The 20,528-nt window shown below is 41.6% G+C and overlaps 1 protein-coding gene and 1 long non-coding RNA gene across 5 annotated transcripts in view; one reads left to right on the plus strand and one right to left on the minus strand.

Moving 5' to 3' along the window:
• Positions 1 to 20,528, plus strand: part of LCP1 (lymphocyte cytosolic protein 1) — a 57,843-nt gene that overhangs the window by 32,144 nt on the left and 5,171 nt on the right. For all 4 annotated transcript variants that reach the window (XM_039914976.1, XM_039914977.1, XM_007668631.3 and 1 more), the window contains 9 exons: positions 3,966 to 4,047; positions 5,963 to 6,128; positions 8,984 to 9,126; positions 10,832 to 10,927; positions 13,100 to 13,295; positions 14,262 to 14,340; positions 16,239 to 16,353; positions 17,885 to 18,018; positions 18,782 to 18,905. In XM_039914976.1, the coding sequence (XP_039770910.1) occupies positions 3,966 to 4,047; positions 5,963 to 6,128; positions 8,984 to 9,126; positions 10,832 to 10,927; positions 13,100 to 13,295; positions 14,262 to 14,340; positions 16,239 to 16,353; positions 17,885 to 18,018; positions 18,782 to 18,905 (1,135 nt within the window). The remainder of the gene's footprint in view (positions 1 to 3,965; positions 4,048 to 5,962; positions 6,129 to 8,983; positions 9,127 to 10,831; positions 10,928 to 13,099; positions 13,296 to 14,261; positions 14,341 to 16,238; positions 16,354 to 17,884; positions 18,019 to 18,781; positions 18,906 to 20,528) is intronic.
• LOC114805935 lies at positions 329 to 16,489 on the minus strand. The gene is made up of 3 exons (XR_003754066.2): positions 16,403 to 16,489; positions 14,926 to 15,045; positions 329 to 561 (listed from the first exon to the last, which is right to left on the minus strand). It is a non-coding gene; the product is annotated as an uncharacterized LOC114805935 (long non-coding RNA).

The raw sequence follows: 20,528 nt of genomic DNA on the forward strand, positions 1-20,528 counted from the left end.
CAGGTACATAAAATGGGAAAGAGTAGTTAAGCAATGTAAAACTACATTACATTATGTCTTTATGTCTGACACCCACATGCAAAGTAAGAGAAAAGAATTAAGGATGTAATCGGAATCAAAAATGGGGCCCCAGTGATATGCTGATGCTTATTTGTACAGGGTTGGTATTTCCCAAATATACATTTACACATTACCTGCAACCCTACTATTCAGTATTTTACTAAGGACTTCCCCCCCCCCCCCCGTTCTATCTGTTCACAAGGCTTACTTTGTAACTTGTCTTTTGCTTTTATACTGTGTTGCCTAGTATGCTATTTTGGACATTGATTTCATGTGGGTTTTGCCTGAAACTATGAGTATGAGTATGAAACTATTCTAATACCAGAAAGAAAGGGTTTTTTCAACAGGACTTCCAGTGTTCAACAGTGAGTAAATCCACGTTATTGAATTACCTCAACCCAACAGACAGGGTAATTTCCCATAAACCATGACCATTCAGTGGTGCTTTCCAGGAGTAGGTTTCGGACAGAGTATCTCCAGATTAGTGCCGTTCTTTATGGCCTGAAAAGGGGTTAGGATTAGTGGTTAGTTAATAATCCCACTATTCTCCCTTACCTCCCCCTGGAAAAATGGGAAAAGTGCAGCATATCTCATAGGTCTTTAGGCAAACACCACGTGCCCCCTGGATAATCCCATTTTGAGTGACGCACTGCACACTATGCAGAATTAAAGAATATAGGCACCCTGCCCTCAAAGAGCTTACAGTATAATGAAGAAGACTGAATTAATAGTAATAGTGTGTATTAAGTGCTTACTAGACCGTATGCTTGTTGAGTGCAGGGAACATGTCTTCCAACTCTGTTGTACTGTACTCTCCCTAGGGCTTAAAAAAGTGCTGTGCACACAGTAAACGCTCACTGAATGCCATTGATTGATTACTAAATGCAAAATACTATACTAAACGCTGTGAAAGAAATACCCGGCTGAGGCATAGACGCAGTTCCTAACTCCCAAGGGGACTCTCAAAGAATAAAGAGAAAGAGCAAACATCAGAAAAGGTGGGAAAAAAAATACCAATGACAAACAAAAAAGGAGCAGCAGGATTAACAAACACAACCTAAATATGTGACAAAAGCATAAAAATCAATAAAAGAGTATTCTATTGTAAGATAAATATATGTGTTAGTGGTAAAAAAAAAAAACCCGTAAAACAAAAACTAAAGGTAGAAAACCTCAAAAATATATTTTGGCATCAATACAGATTTTTGAAGAGAAACCAAGGGAAAATAAGTGATCTGTAAGATTTTATGATTACAGCTATTGCCCGTATTGAAGCTGAGTCCCTACGTTATAACCTCTACTTGTCCTATGTATGTTGCATAAAGTGCTCAAAATGATGGAAACAATTTTGATATTGATTCGGTGTGGATGGCAGAAAAAACTTTTAGGTTCCCCCTATGATTTAGTTTTTGTTTTACACCAACATCACAATCCATTATCTTTTCTGAAATTTTCACTTTCAATTGGATGTTTTTACACACCCTGCACAAAGAATATATAAAATTTCAAGCAGAAACACATAGCTCATTGTAGGCAGCGAATGTGTCTGTTGTTTTATTGTACTCTCCTAAGCGCTTAGTACAGTGCTTTGCTCACAGTAAGTGCTCAATAAATACAATTGAGTGAATGAATGCAATTTACAAAAACAGACACAAATGTTTTGGGATTACTAGAATGATTAGGGTGACTGAAGCCACAAAATAGAGTTGTTGCTTTGAAGCTCTGAAGCAAATAGCTCCGTTCCCCACCACATTTATATTTTAGAAATGCTTATTTTTCATCTCTTCCACTGGGTTCATTACATTTGGATCATTTCCCACCATCATATCTATTTCTCCAAGCTGGTTGAACCAGAAAGTCAAATTCAAGGGATTTTCCTTTTTCTTTTTTTAATATTGTCCAAAAAAATTGCAGCTGCTACAAGTGGAAGTGAAATTTTGCCTTTTAGCTAAACCCAGTCTGCTTGCATTACGCATCTATTGTCCTAGCTGATATTCTAATAGATAATGGGAGAGTTTAACTAATCTAAAGATCAAGCTGCAGAAAGATCAGGTCATTGAAGTGAACCCCTTCACTGCTTACTATTTCATTGCAAACCACATTGTTCATCTGGGGTCCAAAATTTCATCTAGGAATTTCTAAGTAGCAATATAATTTAACATCCCTTCGTCAGGGTGTGGTTGCTAGCCTCTCTCTAGTTGGTGTTTGCTTCCTTTTTAAGCAGCATGGCCTGGTAGAAAAAGCACGGGCTCTGCAGCCAGAGGACCTGGGTTCCAGTTCTGGCTCTGTCCCTTGGTCTGCTGTGTGACCTTGGACAAGTCACTTAACGTCTCTGTGCCTCAGTTACTGCATCTGAAAATGGGGATTAAGAGTGTGAGCCCCATGTGGGACATGGACTGTGTCCAACTTGATTAGCTCGTATCTACCCCAGCGCTTAGTATAGTGTCTGGCAAATAGGAAGTGCTTAACAGATTCCATAAAAAATAAAATAAAATGAAAACTTCTTATCCTGTGGGTCTGAGGCTTTAAAGTGTTTCCTCTAATAACATAGCAAGGAGCTGAAGAATGTCCCTTTCCCATGGGTTAGATGGTGCTAAAGGAGAGCATTATTTTCACATGGTTCCTCCTTCCCTTCCCTTCCCATCCTGCCAGGTGCAATTCCCATGCCGCTTTTGTGGACTGAGGGAATGAAATGCTGCTGAGAGATTTGTTGTGTCACTCAATCAAGCAATCGAAGTACACTGCATTGCACTTTTCAAAGAGCTTAGTACAGTATTCTGCACATAGTAAGCAGTCAATAAATGTCTTTGATCAGTGATATTTATTGATTGCTTACTCTGTGCAGAGCACTGTACTGAGTGCTTGGGAATCGGTGGATACAATACCTCCCCACAAAAAACTTACAGTCTATAGAGGGAGACAGATGTTAAAATAAATTACAGATAGAGGAGGTGGAAGAGGTGGAATAAGGACCTGTATTTAAGTGCCGGGAGACTGGGTAAGCATCAAGGTGCTTAAAGGGTGACTAGTCAAGGGCCCAGTTGACACAGAGGGGAGGACAAATAAGGGAAATGAGGATTTTTGTCAGGGAAGGCCTCTTGGAGGAGATGTGACTTTAGGAGGGTTTTGAAGGTGGGAAGAGCGGTGGAGTGTCAGATATGAAAGGGAAAGGAGTGACAGTCCAGAGGGAGGACATGGACAAGAGTTTGGTGGTGGGATAAACGAGATCAAGATACAGAAAATAGGCTGGCATTGGAGGAGCGAAGTGGGCAGGCTGGACTGAGGTAAGGTAGGAGGGGGCGAGCTAATTGAGTTTCTTAAAGCTAATGGTAAGGAGTTTCTGTTAGATGGAGAGGGTGGTGGGCAACCCCCTGAGGTTCTTGAGAAGTGAGGAGAGGTAGACTAAACTTTTTTTTTTTAAGAAAAATGGTTCCAGGGAGCCAAGGAAACTCTGCCTCTGATCAACCTCTTCCACAGTAGTGTGAGCAAAACCAAAGGGGCTGTTGGAGTTTGTGGCAGTGCCTTTAACCAGCCTCCAAGCCTCCTCTCTTCCCTCATCTCTTTTCTTGATGCTGGAATTGCAGTGGGCTAAGGCAGGATGCCCACCACTTCTTTGCACATGCTTCCCCGCATTAGTGGACTTGAAACTTCTTTTACTTTTACAATTGCCTGAGGATAAGCAATTCACTTCCTGATTTCCCTAATAGAAACAACACAGGTCATCCCACATCCTTTTTTTCTCACTTCTCTAAACTTTCCACAGTTTGTCTGGACCTGATAAAAAATAACAATATAGCTGTTTTTCGCATTTAAATTTGGTTTAACACAGATGATTTGGATGTCTTGTCTTTCATTAATACAAAAGGTAATTTTCAATCTGTTCTCTTTTATTCTTTGCATTTCAGTAAAATGATCAATCTTTCAGTGGCAGACACAATTGATGAAAGGACCATCAACAAAAAGAAACTCACCCCATTCACCATTCAGGTATGGAAATGTCCCTATGAAAAATAGCTTTTTCTGGTTTCACCAGCTGAATGAACGTAGGATGAGCGGCACAATCACTGAACACTGAGTAAATCATAGTCTCTCCATCTGCCTGTCAGAACAATATGTGACAGAGCACAGAACTTGACTTCATTCCATAGTTCACAGTTGCCACCCCAAAAGGAAAAGGAGTTGGTTGTTGCATGTGAGATCTTTGTTGTGACAAAGGGGCTGGAGGCAAAATTTTCCACTTCTTTTACCATCTGCACTGTATGAGAGCAGAGATTCTTTTTAGGATTTTACAAAGAAAAAAACACAGGAGCTAAATTTGAATTTCCAGAACAGTTCATCTTTGAGTTAAGGCCAGGTTCGGACAACACTGACCGAGACCCTTTCTCAACACTTTGAAAGAGAGAACTCTGGGAAGTGCTGAAGGCACATTTCCTCCAGGAAGCCTTCCCTGACTTAAGCCCTCCTCTCCTCTTCTCCCACTCCCTTACTTGCTCCTTCATTCATCCTCCCTCCCATCCCCATGGCACATACATATATCTGTAATTTATTTATATTAATGTCCGTCTCCCCCTCTAGACTGTGAGCTCGTTGTGGGCAGGGATGTCTGTTGTTATATTGTACTTTCCCAAGCACTTAGTACAGTGCTTTGCACACAGTAAGTGCTCAATAAATACAATTGAATGAATGAAAGTGATCCAGCAGTGTTTGCAGCACCAAAGTTGGTGATTAAATAAAACTTGCATCTAGGCCTCAACAAGTTTCGGGTACTTGGTTCCAATTACTTTGGAACAGGAAAAGAGATCAAATTAGCTGTAAGCTATTTACTTTTTCTTTGCTGCACTGTGATTTTGTTGAATTTTAATCCTCCTGGGCAAAAATATGGTGGGCTCCTCACTGTTCCACCATAGCAATTAGAATATCCTGGCATATTCTCTGACTTGAATCTTGGTCATATTTGGGTAAGAACAAATAATAGCAAGTTGGGGTTTTTTAGGTGCCTTAAGTGACATAGTATACATGGATATATTCCTAATGAGTATTCTCCCTCTCAGGGTCATACAGAGGCAAGGGGTTGCCTTCAAGTCAGTGTTAAGGTCCCACAGGCCAGCGGAAAGCTAGTCTTCCTAATGACCAGTTTTTGGATTCTGGGAAATAGCTACAACAATTATCATGTGACAGTTTTCTACCTTCTCCCCATCAATTCTCAATCACCAGTAACCTAAGCTATTTGGTAGCAGAAATCCCTTGGGTTTGTCATCCAAAAAAACAGAACAAAAACAAAACCTTACATACTTTAAATACCGTTTACCTGGATTACATTATATTCACAGTAATCCATAATGTAAGCCTATGTATAGTTAATCAGAATAACTAGACTATTTGGCGACTCACTAAATATTTAACCCTGGCAGTAGGTTTCCAGAGATATGGATGTCAACATCTTATTCCCTCATTAGGCCCTTGACAATCCAAGAAACCTCTCACTTTTTTATGTTTGTTTTTTTTAACAACATCAATTATGTTTGAACACAAAGCTAATGACAACTGGTGGCCTCCTTGGATACTTTGCAGTTGTCTTAAAGATAAGTGGAGAAATTCAGGGCTCAGCCTCCGTATCAGGACTGAGAACTGGAAAGTGATGGTCCCTTTGTTTCCCCTCTCCCAGAAGACAACCTTGACCACATATATCTTGAAAAGTATTTCACCAGGCTAGCTGTTCACACGCCTTCTGGATCTTCTTTTCTCATTAGCTTACCTGCCTCCCTCATAGTAATGAAGTCAATAGGAAATATCCTTAGAGCTCTGTGAGTTCTTTGAAAGAAAGCATTATTGTTGTATGTTGTACTCATCATTTGACATTCAGCATGCAAGAAAAAAATACCATGTTTTTTTCCCCCTTCAGGAAAATTTGAACCTGGCTTTGAACTCTGCGTCAGCCATTGGGTGCCATGTGGTTAACATAGGGGCTGAGGATTTAAAGGAAGGAAAACCCTACCTGGTCTTGGGCCTTTTATGGCAAGTGATCAAAATTGGGTTGTTTGCCGACATTGAACTCAGCAGAAATGAAGGTTCGTTCAAACTCTCCGTATTTAAAATGAAAGTGTTGTTTCCTGATTTGTGCATTCATTTGGGAGTTATGGAGGGGAAGGTGTTTTACAGACAGGTTCCAGTTGGCCCAGTAGTCTTCGGTAGGAAATGTAGGGACCTTAATGCTGAGCACTGAACTCACCGCTGCAGCTGAAATGGAACAGTTGACGGTTTCTATGGATGTGAAAGCTTTTTAAAACCACAGATTGCTGGTACCTGTTTTGTAGGAAAGGGTTACTTATTTCAGCTGTCAGGAGCTCCAACCTCAAAAGCTTTTCTCAGGGAGTTCATTTTGCTCTAGGTACTTCATATAACTCTAAATGTAAATTCGTCTATTTGCTTCAAAGTGAACATAAATAGCATAGTCTTGCCTATAAATATATATCTGTGCTCTCTGAGGTAAACCGGGCCAGGTTCCATGTCTAATTCCCAACTGTATATTCTCTTCCACCACTTAGCACAGTGCTCTGCATGCAGCAAAAACTTAATAAATACTATTACGTCTACTATTACTAGAGAAGCAGTGTGGCCTAGTGGAAAGAGCATGGGCCTGGGAGTCAGAGGACCTGGATTCTAATCTCGGCTCCCTCCTTCTCAGACCGTGAGCCCCGTGTGGGACCTGATTATTTTGTATTTACCCTAGTGCTTAGTATAGTCCTTGAGACCTACTAAGCACTTAACAGATACCACAGTTATTCTTATTACTGAACCGGGGCCTCTGCTTGGAGAAATTTACCCAGTTAATCCAATTTCAGAGCTCTCAATTCAGAGAAAATACAAACTTTCAGAGTTGCTTCCTTCAAATTTCAACCATCTCCTCACCCAATGTTGCTCTTTGGTAACTTAATTTGCCATGCAGGGAGGTTCTAACCCTGTTTCAACTTCCCTTTATGTGGAGGTGTTACTTGCATGTGATCAATCAATCAAGGTATTTATTGAGTGCTTACTGTGCAGACCACTGTACTGAGCACTTGGGAGAGTAAGCAGTATGGTGTAGTGGATAAAACGCAGGCCTGGGAATCAGAGGGTCATGAGTTCTAATCCCAGCTCCACCACTTGTTTGCTGTGTGACCTCGGGCACATCACTTTATTTCTCTGTGCATCAGTTACCTCATCTGTAAAATGGTAATTGAAATTGTGAGCCCCAAGTGGGACAGGGACTGTGTCCAACCCGTTTTGGTCGTAACCACCCCAGTGTTTAGTACAGTGCCTGAGAGTAAGCGCTTAATACAATAATTATTATTATTACAACAATACAGCAGAGTTGGTAGACACTTTCCCCGTCAGTGATGAGCTTACAGTCTAGAGGGTATAACCTCCATAAGGCACAAGGGCTGCATAACTATCTCTGCTTCAGTGTTACAGTACTGGAATATCAAATATGCTTCTGAGGTGCATTCTGAGTACCTTGCATCTTAATATTGTACCTGCAGTCTGAGCCTATTTTATTGTTGTGTTCACTGGAGAAAGAAGGGAGAATAAATAAAGACCTTGTAATTTACGGTACAGAAAATATTGATTTTAGTAATAACAAAGCCCGAACTTAAACCTACTAGCTCAAACTCTCCTTTGAGGGAAGAGTAAATTGAACTCTGTGATGTTGTCATTATGCAAGAAAACAGTAAAAATTTAATATCTCTTTGCCAATGGAACATAAACCTGTGTGCTGTCATTACTGTCAAATTGATTTCCTAAGAGCAAAAATATTGTGGTATCAGAAAATATCGTCCACTTGCAGAGTCAGTAGCCTGGGTTCTATTCCTGTCTGTCCTCCTGCCTGGGACCTTGGATATGTCACATAACTGCTCTGAGCCTTGGGTTTTCCAGCTGAAAAATTTGGAATTCACAATAATAGATAATATAGTTGACCCTGTCATCTATCTTTCCTGCAGAAGTATAGGACATAGTAAAAATGGTGGAAAATACTGCATTGTACTCAATCTGTGCGGTGATGCTCTTCAGCCTACTCTCTCCACCTTTTTATGGTATTTGTTAATCATTTACTATGTGTCAATCACTGTTCTAAGTGCTGGGGTAGATACAAGGTGATCAGGCTAGCTATAATCCCTGTCCCACATGGGGTTTGCCATCGAAGTAGGAGGCAGAACAGGTACTGAATCCCCATTTTTTTTTTACAGTTGAGGCACAGAGAAGTTAAGTAACTTGCCCAAGGTCAGATGGCAGAGCCGAAATTAAAACCCAGATCCTCTGGCTCCCAGGCCTGTGCTTTATCCACTAGGCCACACTGTTTCCTTATCGGTCAATTGATCAATGACATTTATTGAGTGCTTACTGTTACTGAGTGTGCATATTGTTCCCTAGCATCGCTCTCAGGGGGCAGGGGGAAAGGTTTTATCCATTAATGAGGACTAGAGACCCAAGCACTTAGAATAGCCCTTTGTACTCAGTAGGCCCTAAATAATTACCGCGGAGAGAAACCAATTAAGAAAGCAGCATGGCCTAGTTGAAAGAACCCAGGCCTGAGAGTCAGCGGACCTGGCTGTAATCCCGGCTCTACCAGGTGTCTGCTGTGTGACATTGGGCGAGTTACTTCTCTGTGTCTCGGTTACCTTGTTCTCCCTCCTACTTAGACTATGAGCCCCATGTAGCACTGGGACTCTGTCCAATCTAAATTCTATCAACCCCAGTGCTTAGAACAGCGCTAGGCACATAGTAAGCCCTTAACAGGTACCTACAACTTCAAATTCAAGCCTTACCTAAATATGTGCAGGTGATGGGGCTCCTACCTCTTTACTCTCCTCTTTTGAAGGAGAAATCATTCTTGGCCCCACTGTCCCTAGTATTCATCATTCTGTCTCTTTTGTGTGATACCTAGCTCTGATCGCCCTTCTGAGGGAAGGGGAGAGTCTAGAGGACCTGATGAAACTGTCCCCCGAAGAGCTGCTGCTGAGATGGGCCAACTACCACCTGGAAAACGCTGGCTGTAATAAAGTCAACAACTTCAGCACAGACATCAAGGTAGTATGACTGTGATTTGGTTCCAATCAGTGGAGCCTGAGAAAGGGGGCACGGTCTTGCTCCAGGATTGCAAGGATCCCAGATCTTGGAGCTACGGGAAAGGTTTTTTCAGAAGTTTCTTTAGATTGATGACCAGTGGGGCAGCGGCTAGCGACGTCTTGGCCCTTAAGCTGCTGTGAGCAGTGTCTGCAGTATCCACGACTGAGGTATCTGTCAGGACTGAGAAATTTTTTAACTTCTCAGTGGGGTTAGCACTTATCAGATCTAGATAGAGGGTATGTTCAGTATTAGGCCGTCACTGTCCAAGGCCCAGAACTGAGGCCGAGGGCAGTCGTCATACAAGTCTTTAAGAGTTGGAAGAAATAGTGTGTGATCAAAGCAAGCACTGGGTCTCTGTTTTACAGAGGAGAGAATAGGGAAAACAAGCTCAAATTACAAATCTGTAATCCTAAAGAAAGCATGCTGTATATCTCTGTCTATCGATATTGATTTATCAATGACCAGTATCGGCACTTCATAGGACTTAAAGGAACACCTTTTAAATCCCATCAATTTGATATCTGCTTGGGAGAGTTTTTGGAGACTGACTGTAGCTCCATCTGTAACAATATGAGTTGTCACATGGGGAGAGACTCATCAGGCTAGTCCTCTTTTCATTGACATTTGGGAGAGGGTCCCAAGGTGGACAGAGTCAGGGTTTGGAAAGGCCTTTCCTCTCCTTCCCCATCCATGCTTGGGGGTCCACTGCTGTCAGTGGGAGTTCTAGGGACAAAAGAGAGATGAAGACAGTGGGAGAATCTAACAGCTTAGCTGCAGAAGGTGAAAATGTAGAGAGGAATGTCTGGTCTTTCTAATTCTGCAAATGCTGAACACCATTTCTGCTTTTCTTTCTTTACTCACAAAGCCGACTTTGGTGGAAGGGTCTTAAAAGCATTTAAGCTCTATTTAGGGTGAAAATGTGCATGTGCGGATGTGCATGTTTGCTACGTATGGAAAAAAAGTGTATTTTGAAAGTATCCTCCATGGTAATTTTCCAGCGAGGTTATTAGAAGAAGAGAATTCACCCAAAAGGGAAATGAGATTGCCAGAACTATCAATAAGACTTCATCAAATTCATCATTTATTTTTGGTTTTGCAAGGTCATAGATTTTAAATGGCATGTCGGTTAGATCTGTGTCTGAGTCCTCCTTTTGCCTGACAAATGCTTGGTGATTGCTTCAACTTCCACCCTTGAAATCTTTATGTTCTGCTCTGAGTCCATTTAAATGTTACTTTAAACTCTGCTTTAAACTTGCTTCCTCCCTCTTTTACTTTTTTTTTTTTTTTTACTAAATCCTTAGCTGACTGACTTCTACAGCATTCTAAAGGTACATATTTTTCAAGTACATAATTTAATACTGGTACTATTGAGTCGATCTTTTTTTCCGAAAGACCATAATATAATGTCTGTTTCAGCTCTTTTTTTTCTTTTGGCCTGTCTTTAAATTTTTTATTGCTTTGGAATAGAAAACCAAGAAAATGATATGGCAGCTAGTAAGGCATAAAATGCAAATTAGAGAATGTTTCCAGCTTTCTTAATTAAGTTATGGTCTTGAATGATTGCTGAATTGGTAAAGGGCATGCTTGCTTATAGGGATTTATGCCATGCCAAACCCGCAGTTCTAGCCGCATCTTTTTAAAATGGAATTTTTTTGACTTCTCACAGGACTCGAAAGCATATTACCACCTGCTGGAGCAGGTGGCTCCAAAGGGAGATGAAGATGGTATTCCCGCTATTGCTATTGACATGACTGGACTAAGGGTAAGGACCTAATAAATTAATAATGTTTATTGAATGCAGAATACTGGGAGAGTACAAAAGAGTTAGAAGACATGATCCCTACCCACAAGGAAGTTACAGTCTAGTGGGAGAGACAGACACTTAAAGTACAATAGGGGAAGTAATAGGGTTTATAAGATATGTTCATAAGCACTATAAGGGTTGTGGGAAACGAAGTGATCAAGTACCACAGAAGGACTGAAGTGATAGTTGGGGTATATAAGGTGGGAGACCAGAAATCAACCGGGAAAGGCCTACTGGAGGAGATGTGACTTCATAAGGGCTTTACACATGGGGATAGCGGTGAAGTGGAGGTGTGAGTAAATAGGGTGTGAAATGGGAGGTGTGAGTAAGCAAGTGGTAGCGGTCAGGAGAGATGCAAACGGACTGATGAATAGGTGAGTTTGACAGGAATAAGATTGTGATCTGGGAAGAAGAAAATAGATAAATAGGAGGGAGAATGCTGATTAACTGCTTTAAAACCTTGGTTTTAAATAGCCTTTGGGTTTCCTGTATTTCCTGTTGTTCCTAGAGAATGTGGCATTTCCAAATAATTCTGAGTTGACTTTTGCATCGTTTTGCATGTCACTAGGCCAAAAGGTACCACTGGTCATGGGGCTTTCTGTTCAAACCCCATCACCCCTATCTAGGACAACACTCTACACATTAAGTTTTGCTGGTCATGGGAAATTTGGTTTAGGAAATGATAAACCAATAGTACTATCTTTGAATTTAGATCCACACTATGGTGGAGGGACCAGAAGAGAAGGGGGAGAAAGGGGATGAAAGGATGAGAAAACTGTAGTTATGTGTATTATAACTATAAATATCATTGATCATAAGGAAATGAAGGGGGTGTGAGTGTGTGTAGATAGTAGTAATAGTATTAATTACTTTGTGCGGAGCACTGTACTGAATGTTGGGAGAGAATACACAGGTAGGAATTGGATATGGTCCCTGTCCCTCGCAGGGGTAGTGGGGGAGGCTCACAATCTAATCTAGGTGTGTGTATTTTATATATTCTTGTGGATGTGAGTATAGGTGTGCATATTGTAAATATTTGTGCATATTTAGCATTTACTTGTGAGGGTGTGTGGATGTGTTTTACGTGTGGTGAGATAAACCAAAGAGTATAGCTTAACCCACTAACCACAAGGCTGAAAATAGAAAATTTGGAGTCCTGTTTTATTCCAGGTGCCCTTCTATGTCATTCTGTGTCCTTCTGTGCTTCAGATAGTGATAATTGCTGCCAACCTTCTAGACTTTTATGAATTAAGCAGTGTAAAAGTAGGAAGCTGTTTGAAGACTTTTTTCTGTATTTAAGTCAAGTGAAAAGGCAGGTCAGGATTTGGCATCCATTTACAGAAAACAAAAAAAATTAAAATCTCCATAAATTGGGAAGTATTAAAGATTCAAGGGCCACATTTGCAAGAAACCAGCATTGCTTTGAATATCTCATAGATGTCCATTTAATAAAAATCTATCCTCAGATGATTAATAGTGTTTAGTACAGTGTTGTGAACACTGGAAGCTCTGAGAAAATCAATCAGTGGTATTTCTTACGCACTTATTGTGTACGGAGCACGGTGCTAAATGCTTGGGAGAGTACAATATAAGAGAGTCGGTAGACCCATTCCCTGCCCACAATGAATAAAATAACACTGAATGAGTGATCGATGATATAGGGCCTTTTCTAAAGGGATCTGTAATGGTTTATGAAATGTCAGGCACAGAACTGGGAGGATGGAAAGTATGTTTCCCTGAAAATCCTTCTAAACCAGGACAGACACCCACGTGCTTAAGGGAATTATTCATCCAGTCATATTTATTGAGCACTTATTGTGTGCAGAGCACTATAATAAGCACTTTGAAGAGTACAATACAACAATAAACAGACACATTCCCTGCCCACAAAGAGCTTACAGTCCAGAGGGGAGGAACTGTCTGATGGCTGGACTCGATCACTTCAAAAAGAGGTCCAGATCTCTGATCTCCGATTCAGATTTCCTCCAAAAGCAAATAAATACTGGGTAGGGGAATGATCTCTACTGTCTGCAATAGGCAAATGCTCTGGATTTTAGTAAGAATGAGGTGCCTTGCTATCTCCCGCTGCAGGTGTTTTGTGTAGACTGACGATGTCTATTTTTGCTACAGGAGAAGGATGACCTCCAGAGGGCTGAGTGTATGTTGCAGCAAGCAGAGAGGCTGGGCTGCAGACAGTTTGTCACCGCCACGGATGTTGTCCGGGGAAACCCCAAACTGAATTTGGCTTTCATCGCCAATCTCTTCAACAGATACCCTGCTCTGCATAAACCAGAGAACCAGGACATTGACTGGAGTGCTTTAGAAGGTAACAATAACAGGTGTCTTATGGTGTCAGCCAAATCAAAATCCGTGGTAATTTATCAGATTACAATTTTAACTCTGTCTTCAGAACTAAAGCCCTAAACAAACATATATCTCGGGAACTTTGGTGGGGAGTTGCAAACAAATTATTGATTACCCAGTATTAGAAGAAGAGAATAAACAGATTAATCATTTCAATTAAAGCCTAGCAAAAACAATCAAACACTATTGTAACTCATTAATTATATAAAGCCTTCACCCATTTTCAGGTTTAAACGTTCTGGCTAAGATGATGCATCTCATTAGCACATGAAGTAAATCTAGAGGTTTTAAAAGAACATCTAATTTATGTATTTAATGGACCGAATATTGATTCCCAGAGGAAGACTTTTTAGCCACTCATTTTCTAAAGATGCCACAATAGCTGTGCAAACAGGAGACTTCTATTGCAGACTGTTTTGCCAAGAATCAGGCATTAAGGGAAAATGCATCCCAATGGTGACCTACCCAGGAGAGAGATGTTGAGGAAGTGCAACCGCTGATAACGTTTAATGTCCTGGAGTTGAGTAAATAGCAGAAAGAGGGAGGGTCAGAAATATTTCCAATTTATAATTCATTTTCACTACGGTTGAAACGTGAAATCATGCAAATACAGAAAGAATCTTAAAACATTCACACTCATAAATTCCAAAATGGAGAAAATCTTGATCTTTAAGTCGAGTCAGTAGTAGTGTAGGCACTCAAGGTTTCCACACATGCTGTGACTATAGGATATTTTTTAGAAATCTCTGCATTAACTCTAGGCTTCGTAGTAAATCCAGAGTAGAACTCTGGTTTTCATTCATACCATTTCATTTCACTTGCCAGCTACCACTTCATCCCACTTGCCATTTCATATCCTTTTACAGTCTACTAGAGAGATGCTTCTTCTAGGCGATTGTGTGTTTACTGTTCAATCTTGCCACTTTAGGTGAGACCAGGGAGGAGCGGACATTTAGAAACTGGATGAACTCACTGGGTGTCACTCCACGTGTCAATCATTTGTACAGGTAAGGGAGCATGAAAGCCCACCTGTCCGTTAGAGATAGTAACAGTAGAGCCCTCCCCCAGCACAAATTAGAGAGGAGAGTGGTCTAGTGGATAGCACACAGGTCTGGGAGTCAGAAGGACCTGGGTTCTAATCCTGACTCTTCCACTTGTCTGCTCTGTGACCTTGGGCAAGCCACTTTGCTTCTCTGGGCCTCAATTACCTCATCTCATGAGGTACCTCATGAGTTCGAATCCCAGCTCTGCCACTTGTCGGCTGTGTGACTGTGGGCAAGTCACTTAACTTCTCTGTGCCTCAGTTCCCTCATCTGTAAAATGGGGATTAAGATTGTGAGCCCCACGTGGGACAACCTGATTCCCCTATGTCTACCCCAGCGCTTAGAACAGTGCTCGGCACATAGTAAGCGCTTAACAAATACCAACATTATTCATCTATAAAATGGGGATTAAGACTGTGAGCCCCATGTGGGACATGGACTGTTTCCAACCCCAGTGCTTAGTACAGTTCCTGGCTCATAGTAAGCACTTAGCAAAAATACCTTTAAAAAGAGGAAACAAAGAGCCAGGGGTCCACCCTGTCTACTCACCTCTAGGGAGGGTGATCCCACACTGTCTTTTCCATGAGCACAAGTGAGGCAGCAGCCAAATGGGGAAGCATTTGAACCCATGGGTTTGAAGGTTCACTGAGGTTGGAGCTGGAACAGCTTCTAAAATAAGAGAGAATTGAGTAAATTGTCTATCTGGGAGATAGAGAAGAGAGATTCTAGCTCTTCAGCCAAGTGACTTGCCTTTCCACCGTATCTCCTCCTCACAGCTCTGAAGGAGCCTTCACTAAACACAGTCCTTGTTTTCTCTGCTTCCTCCTGGATCACAGTGACTTAATTGCCATCATAAGTTATCTCCACATTCAGCCGGGGATAACCCTTAAGCACTCTGCTACTCACTCCAGCCCCACAGCATTATGTACCTAGCTTTGTACTTTACTGTTTCCCCTACCAGTAATTCATTTTAATGTTTCTAGACTGTAAGCTCCTTGTGGACAGGGAGAGTGTCTACCAATAGTATTGGTACTTTTCCAAGAGCTTAGTAGAGTGCTCTGCACTCAGTAAGTGCTCAAGAAACACCATTGATTGACTCTGATTGGCTAGTAACAATCCAAGAATCTCCTTTGCTTTTCTTGAAGAACTATAGTTGAGAATCCAAACCGATAAACCCATTTTCACGAACCGTTTCGAGCTGGTGCCGTAGATAGCCAAGTGGTATAACATGAGAAGTTGTGTGGCCTAGTGGAAAGAGCATGGGCCTGGGAGCCTCAGGGCCTGGTTTCTAATTCCGGCTCTGCCTCTGTTCTGCTGTTTGACTTTGGACAAGTCACTTAACTTCTCTGTGCCTCAGTTACCTCATCTTTGAAACAGGGATTAAGGCCGTGATCCCTGTGTGGGACAGGGACCGTGCCCAACCTGATTATCTTGTTTCTATCCCAGCACTTAGAACGGTGTTTGACACATATTAAGTGCTTAACGAATACTGTAAAACTCCATAAAGGGGAAATGACATTTGTCTTTTAGCTCTGTATCTCCCAAGAAGTAGAAGGCCAGTGGATGCTTCCCTTCACCCTCTCAAGCCAGCATCTAGAGCACCTATGAAGTAAACCTGGCTTCTTTCACCTACACCTCTTTGCTTCTCTTTTTACTCCTTTGGGATAGGAAGCCCAGTGGAATTCTTAAAATGGGCTACCTTAAAGTCCAACAGGTACTTGGCCCTCCTGGGGAGAGACTATCATCTATTTTTTAATTAATAAGAAAAACAGACTTAGTTCTTTGGGACATTTTAAACACTATTATGTTGGGATTTTTTTGCATGCTCAATTTGTAAAACCTTTCTCTTCTCTTCAATTCAGCGATCTGTCAGATGCTCTAGTCATCTTTCAGCTTTACGAAAAGATTAAAGTACCCGTTGACTGGAACAAAGTGAATAAACCTCCGTATCCCAAACTGGGTGGCAACATGAAGAAGGTAAATGAAAATCATGGCAAGAGTCAGCAGAATAATGACTGTCACAAACCTGCAGAGGAAATGTGTCAGTGTGCTTGATCAGGAGAAGCAGCGTGGCTCAGTGGAAAGAACGTGGGCTTTGGAGTCAGGGCTCATGAGTTCGAATCCCAGCTCTGCCACTTGTCGGCTGTGTGACTGTGGGCAAGTCACTTAACTTCTCTGTGCCTCAGTTCCCTCATCTGTAAAATGGGGATTAAGACTGTGAGCCCCACGTGGGACAACCTGATTCCCCTGTGTCTACCCCAGCGCTTAGAACAGTGCTCGGCACATAGTAAGCGCTTAACAAATACCAACATTATTACATCATGCATGGATCAGTGATGTTCATACTCATTACTGAATTTCATTGAGTAGAGGCCAGAGGATCAGGTGGGCTTTTGAAGGGAGTCTCTTGTTGATAATTGCCCTTTAACAACTTGTTGTCTGAGCTCCGCAAACATTCCAGGTGGAAATTATAACCGAGCCGGAAACATTGGATTCATAAATTGTTTTTCTTCAGAATCTTCTCTCTGGACTTCTAAAGGCATTTACAGCGTTTTAAAAATCACTTTCTGAATCGTTCCTCAGCGTTTCCCTTTATTCAGTGATGGGCAAACCACAGTTTTAATAAAGATAGTAAATGAGTGCTTAGTACAATGCTTTGCACACAGTAAGCGCTCGATAAATAGAATTGAATGAAAGAGTGCAGACAGGAGACCTTCTCACCACTCTAATGCTGTAACTAAACTAATTACCTGTACACGTGTCGAGACCACACTGTCATCTCACGCTGTGTCTAGGGAATAATGTTCCCTGTTAACTCCCATCCAGGGCCATTTGAGAGATCTGGGTGGACAGTTGAGCCAGGCTGATTCTAGACTGGAGGCAACAGAGGGCAGTGATGTACAAGCAGTTTCACAGAGAGCTTCATGGTTCATTCACACCTCTTTGTGTGAAGTGCATATTGACTTCACAGAAAATTTTATACACCCACTCTGAAGATGTGTTACTATGAAAGTGAGACAAAAAATCCTTAGCTCAAAATTCATGGTATTGCAGTTGCCTTAGGCATGAATCACTAGAAATGGTAGTGAGTTGGTAGAGTGAGGTTGCCATGAAGCGGGCTGCATCAACCTTAAAGGTAACTGCCTTGCCCTCCTTTAGTTCCATTAATAAAGTTGATTTATTTTTCTGTTGGAGGAATTTATAAAAGGGATGGACCAAACCATTTCTATATCCACAGGGCAGCACCACCTCTCCTGTCTCTTTGAATCAATCATTCAGTGGTATGTAGTGAGCGCTTACTGTGTGCAGAGCACTGTACTAAGCACTTGGGGAAGTACAATACAACAGAGGTGGTAGACATGTTGCCTGCCCATGAGCTCCTTGAACATCATGTTTCGTGAACGTGGCTGGGGATTCACCTGATGTGATTAATCTGCATCATTTTGGGGAATGTACTTGTCATATAAAAGTTAATGTTAGAATCCATTTCCTTCCTGCCCTGCACCAGCTTGAGAACTGCAACTACGCTGTGGAACTAGGGAAGAATCAAGCCAAGTTTTCTCTGGTCGGCATTGCTGGGCAAGACCTCAATGAAGGAAACCACACGCTCACGTTGGCCTTGATTTGGCAGCTAATGAGAAGGTAGCTGAATTTATGGAAACTGGGTCTGTTATCCAGACATCAGCCACATGTAAACACTGACCTAGAGGTAACGGGGGGCTCTGAGATGGACGCTTATACACACATACACCAGACCACCACTTTCTCCACCTTCATAGCATTACTTTGGTCACTTGTCCTCCAAGAAGTCTTCCCCTCCAAGTACGTCATTCCCTGACCCGAAGGAGTTTGCAATCTAATGATGAAAATTCACCCTGAGGTGGAATTTCCCAGCAAGTTTCAGATTGGAAATGTGGCTAGTTTACTCCCTTACCAAGGGAAGTGTGCCATCCAATTAAGGGCAAATTAAAATTAAAAGTTTTCTTTACCCAGCCCAATTACCGTTACTTTTTAACACTAAATCTGCATTTAGGTGAGGGATTGACGGGAACCTTGTTTAAAGTTGGAACCCTACCTAATCATATTGTTCTTCCTTCTCTCATCATTGCCAGTATGTGTACCTGTAAACTTTTACCTTTCAATCTGGATATCTCACTTCTGATGACCTCAAAGGGCAGTATTGCTACAGTGGAATACTAATCCAGATGATAATTTTATTTCTCTAGATGTAACAATACATCTGAAAAATTACCAGCAAATCGATCACTGGGACGGTCCCGCTTTTGAAGAAAACAATATTAATTTTAATTCTGCTAGGAATGCCTTGGATTTATATGGCGCCCTTTGTCCTAAAAACATAATTTCATTTGTTTAGCACAGATTAGAGATTCTTATTGTTTTGCAGGTACACCCTACAAATCCTTGAAGATATTGGTGGTGGGCAGAAAGTCAATGATGACACGATTGTCTCCTGGGTAAATGACACATTGAAAGAAGCTGGAAAAACATCATCCATCTCTAGTTTCAAGGTAAGATTCTTATGCCCAAGACTCAAACCAGAGGTGGATTCTGTATCATAATATTTATTATTATTATACTATATTATTATAGTGGTATCTTTTTAAACACTTACTATGTGCCAAGCACTCTAATAAGCACTGGGGTAGGTAACAAGATAATTAGGTTGGACACAGTCTCTGTTCCCTATAGGACTCACAGTCTAAGTGGGAGGGAGGACAGGTAGTGAATCCCCATTTTACACATGAGGAAACTGAGGCCCAGAGAAGTTAATTGACTTGCCCAAGATCGTAAGGCAGGCAACTGGAACAGTCAGTGTCAGAACCCAGGTACTCTGATTGTCAAGCCCATGCTGTTGTTAATAGACCACACTACTTCCTTATTTCTATATATTATTCTTTTGGTCCAAGTCCTTCAGAGCCCTTGTTAAATTTTTTAAAGTTTTTTCATTTAGATTTTTAAAGGACAGACTGCTCAAATATTCTATTGGTATTTTAACATTTATAAGCTATTTTCAATGGGCAAGCTTCGCGTGTGTCAACTTTTTTGATGTTGACTAATGTCAAACAGGAAAGCCATCTGTATCTTTTCAATGAATCCCAATTGTGTATGACAGATGCCTCCATTTACTCCTCTTGGAGGACTTTTCAATAGATATTAGGAAGCAGCTTGACCTAGTGGAAAGAGAACGGGCCTGGGAATCAGAACACCTGGCTTCTAATTCCACCTCTGCCACTTACCTGCTTTCTGACCTTGGGCGAATCCCTTAACTTCTCTGTGACTAAGTTTCCTCAACCGTGAAATGGGTATTCTTCACCTGTCCTCCTTCCTACTTAAACTGTCATCCCCAAGTGGGACTGGGATGGTGAACGACCTGATTAACCTGTATCTACCTCAGGGCTTAGAACAATGCTTGACACACAGTAAATGCTTAAATACCAAAGTTATTATATTGGAATGTGTTGGTCAAAAAATGATCAGTCCTGCCTAATAGCATATTTTATCATTTTGGTTTCCGATCCTGAAAAGGAATCCTGCATGTGGTGTTTTTCACCAAACTGCTGTGATTTTGCTTTAGGAAAGCTTCTTCTTATGAATACACTTTATTCATAAATTGTATAAATACACATTATACAAATTGCCCTTTATCCAATCTCGAAGATAATGATAAGGTATAGGCTGGTTTCTTCCGTTAGAGACTCAAACTCCTTGATCCACAGGACAATCCAAGCGCAGTTGTCTCGCACTTCACTAACTTGCCCCTCTTGGGCTGCAGCTCAGGATTCAGGTGGAAAAAGCTCCTCAGAGATGAGTCCCTGGGTCGAGGACCAGTTTGCGCCCTAATTTGATTTGTCCTTTTAAAAATGAAAGCCAAATCTTGGGGCAGCGCGGTAGCCAGGTACTCCGTCAAAATAGGTAGGATCCTCCCTCTGAGGCTAAGGCTTTCAGGGGATAGAAAAGAGGAAGGGCAGGCAGCAGGTCCCTGAGAGAGATGAATGCTGGGAAGAGAGAGGCGGAGCACTGGGTGATGCGGCAAAGACACAATGTGACGTTCTGTTTTTCCGGGAGGGGAGAGAGGTGGAGGACCAACCCGCTGCCTGGTCTTTCACAGAAGGTGAGGGGACAAAGATGAA

Source organism: Ornithorhynchus anatinus, chromosome 20 (genome assembly GCF_004115215.2).
Source record: "Ornithorhynchus anatinus isolate Pmale09 chromosome 20, mOrnAna1.pri.v4, whole genome shotgun sequence".
Classification (NCBI taxonomy): Eukaryota; Metazoa; Chordata; class Mammalia; order Monotremata; family Ornithorhynchidae; genus Ornithorhynchus; species Ornithorhynchus anatinus.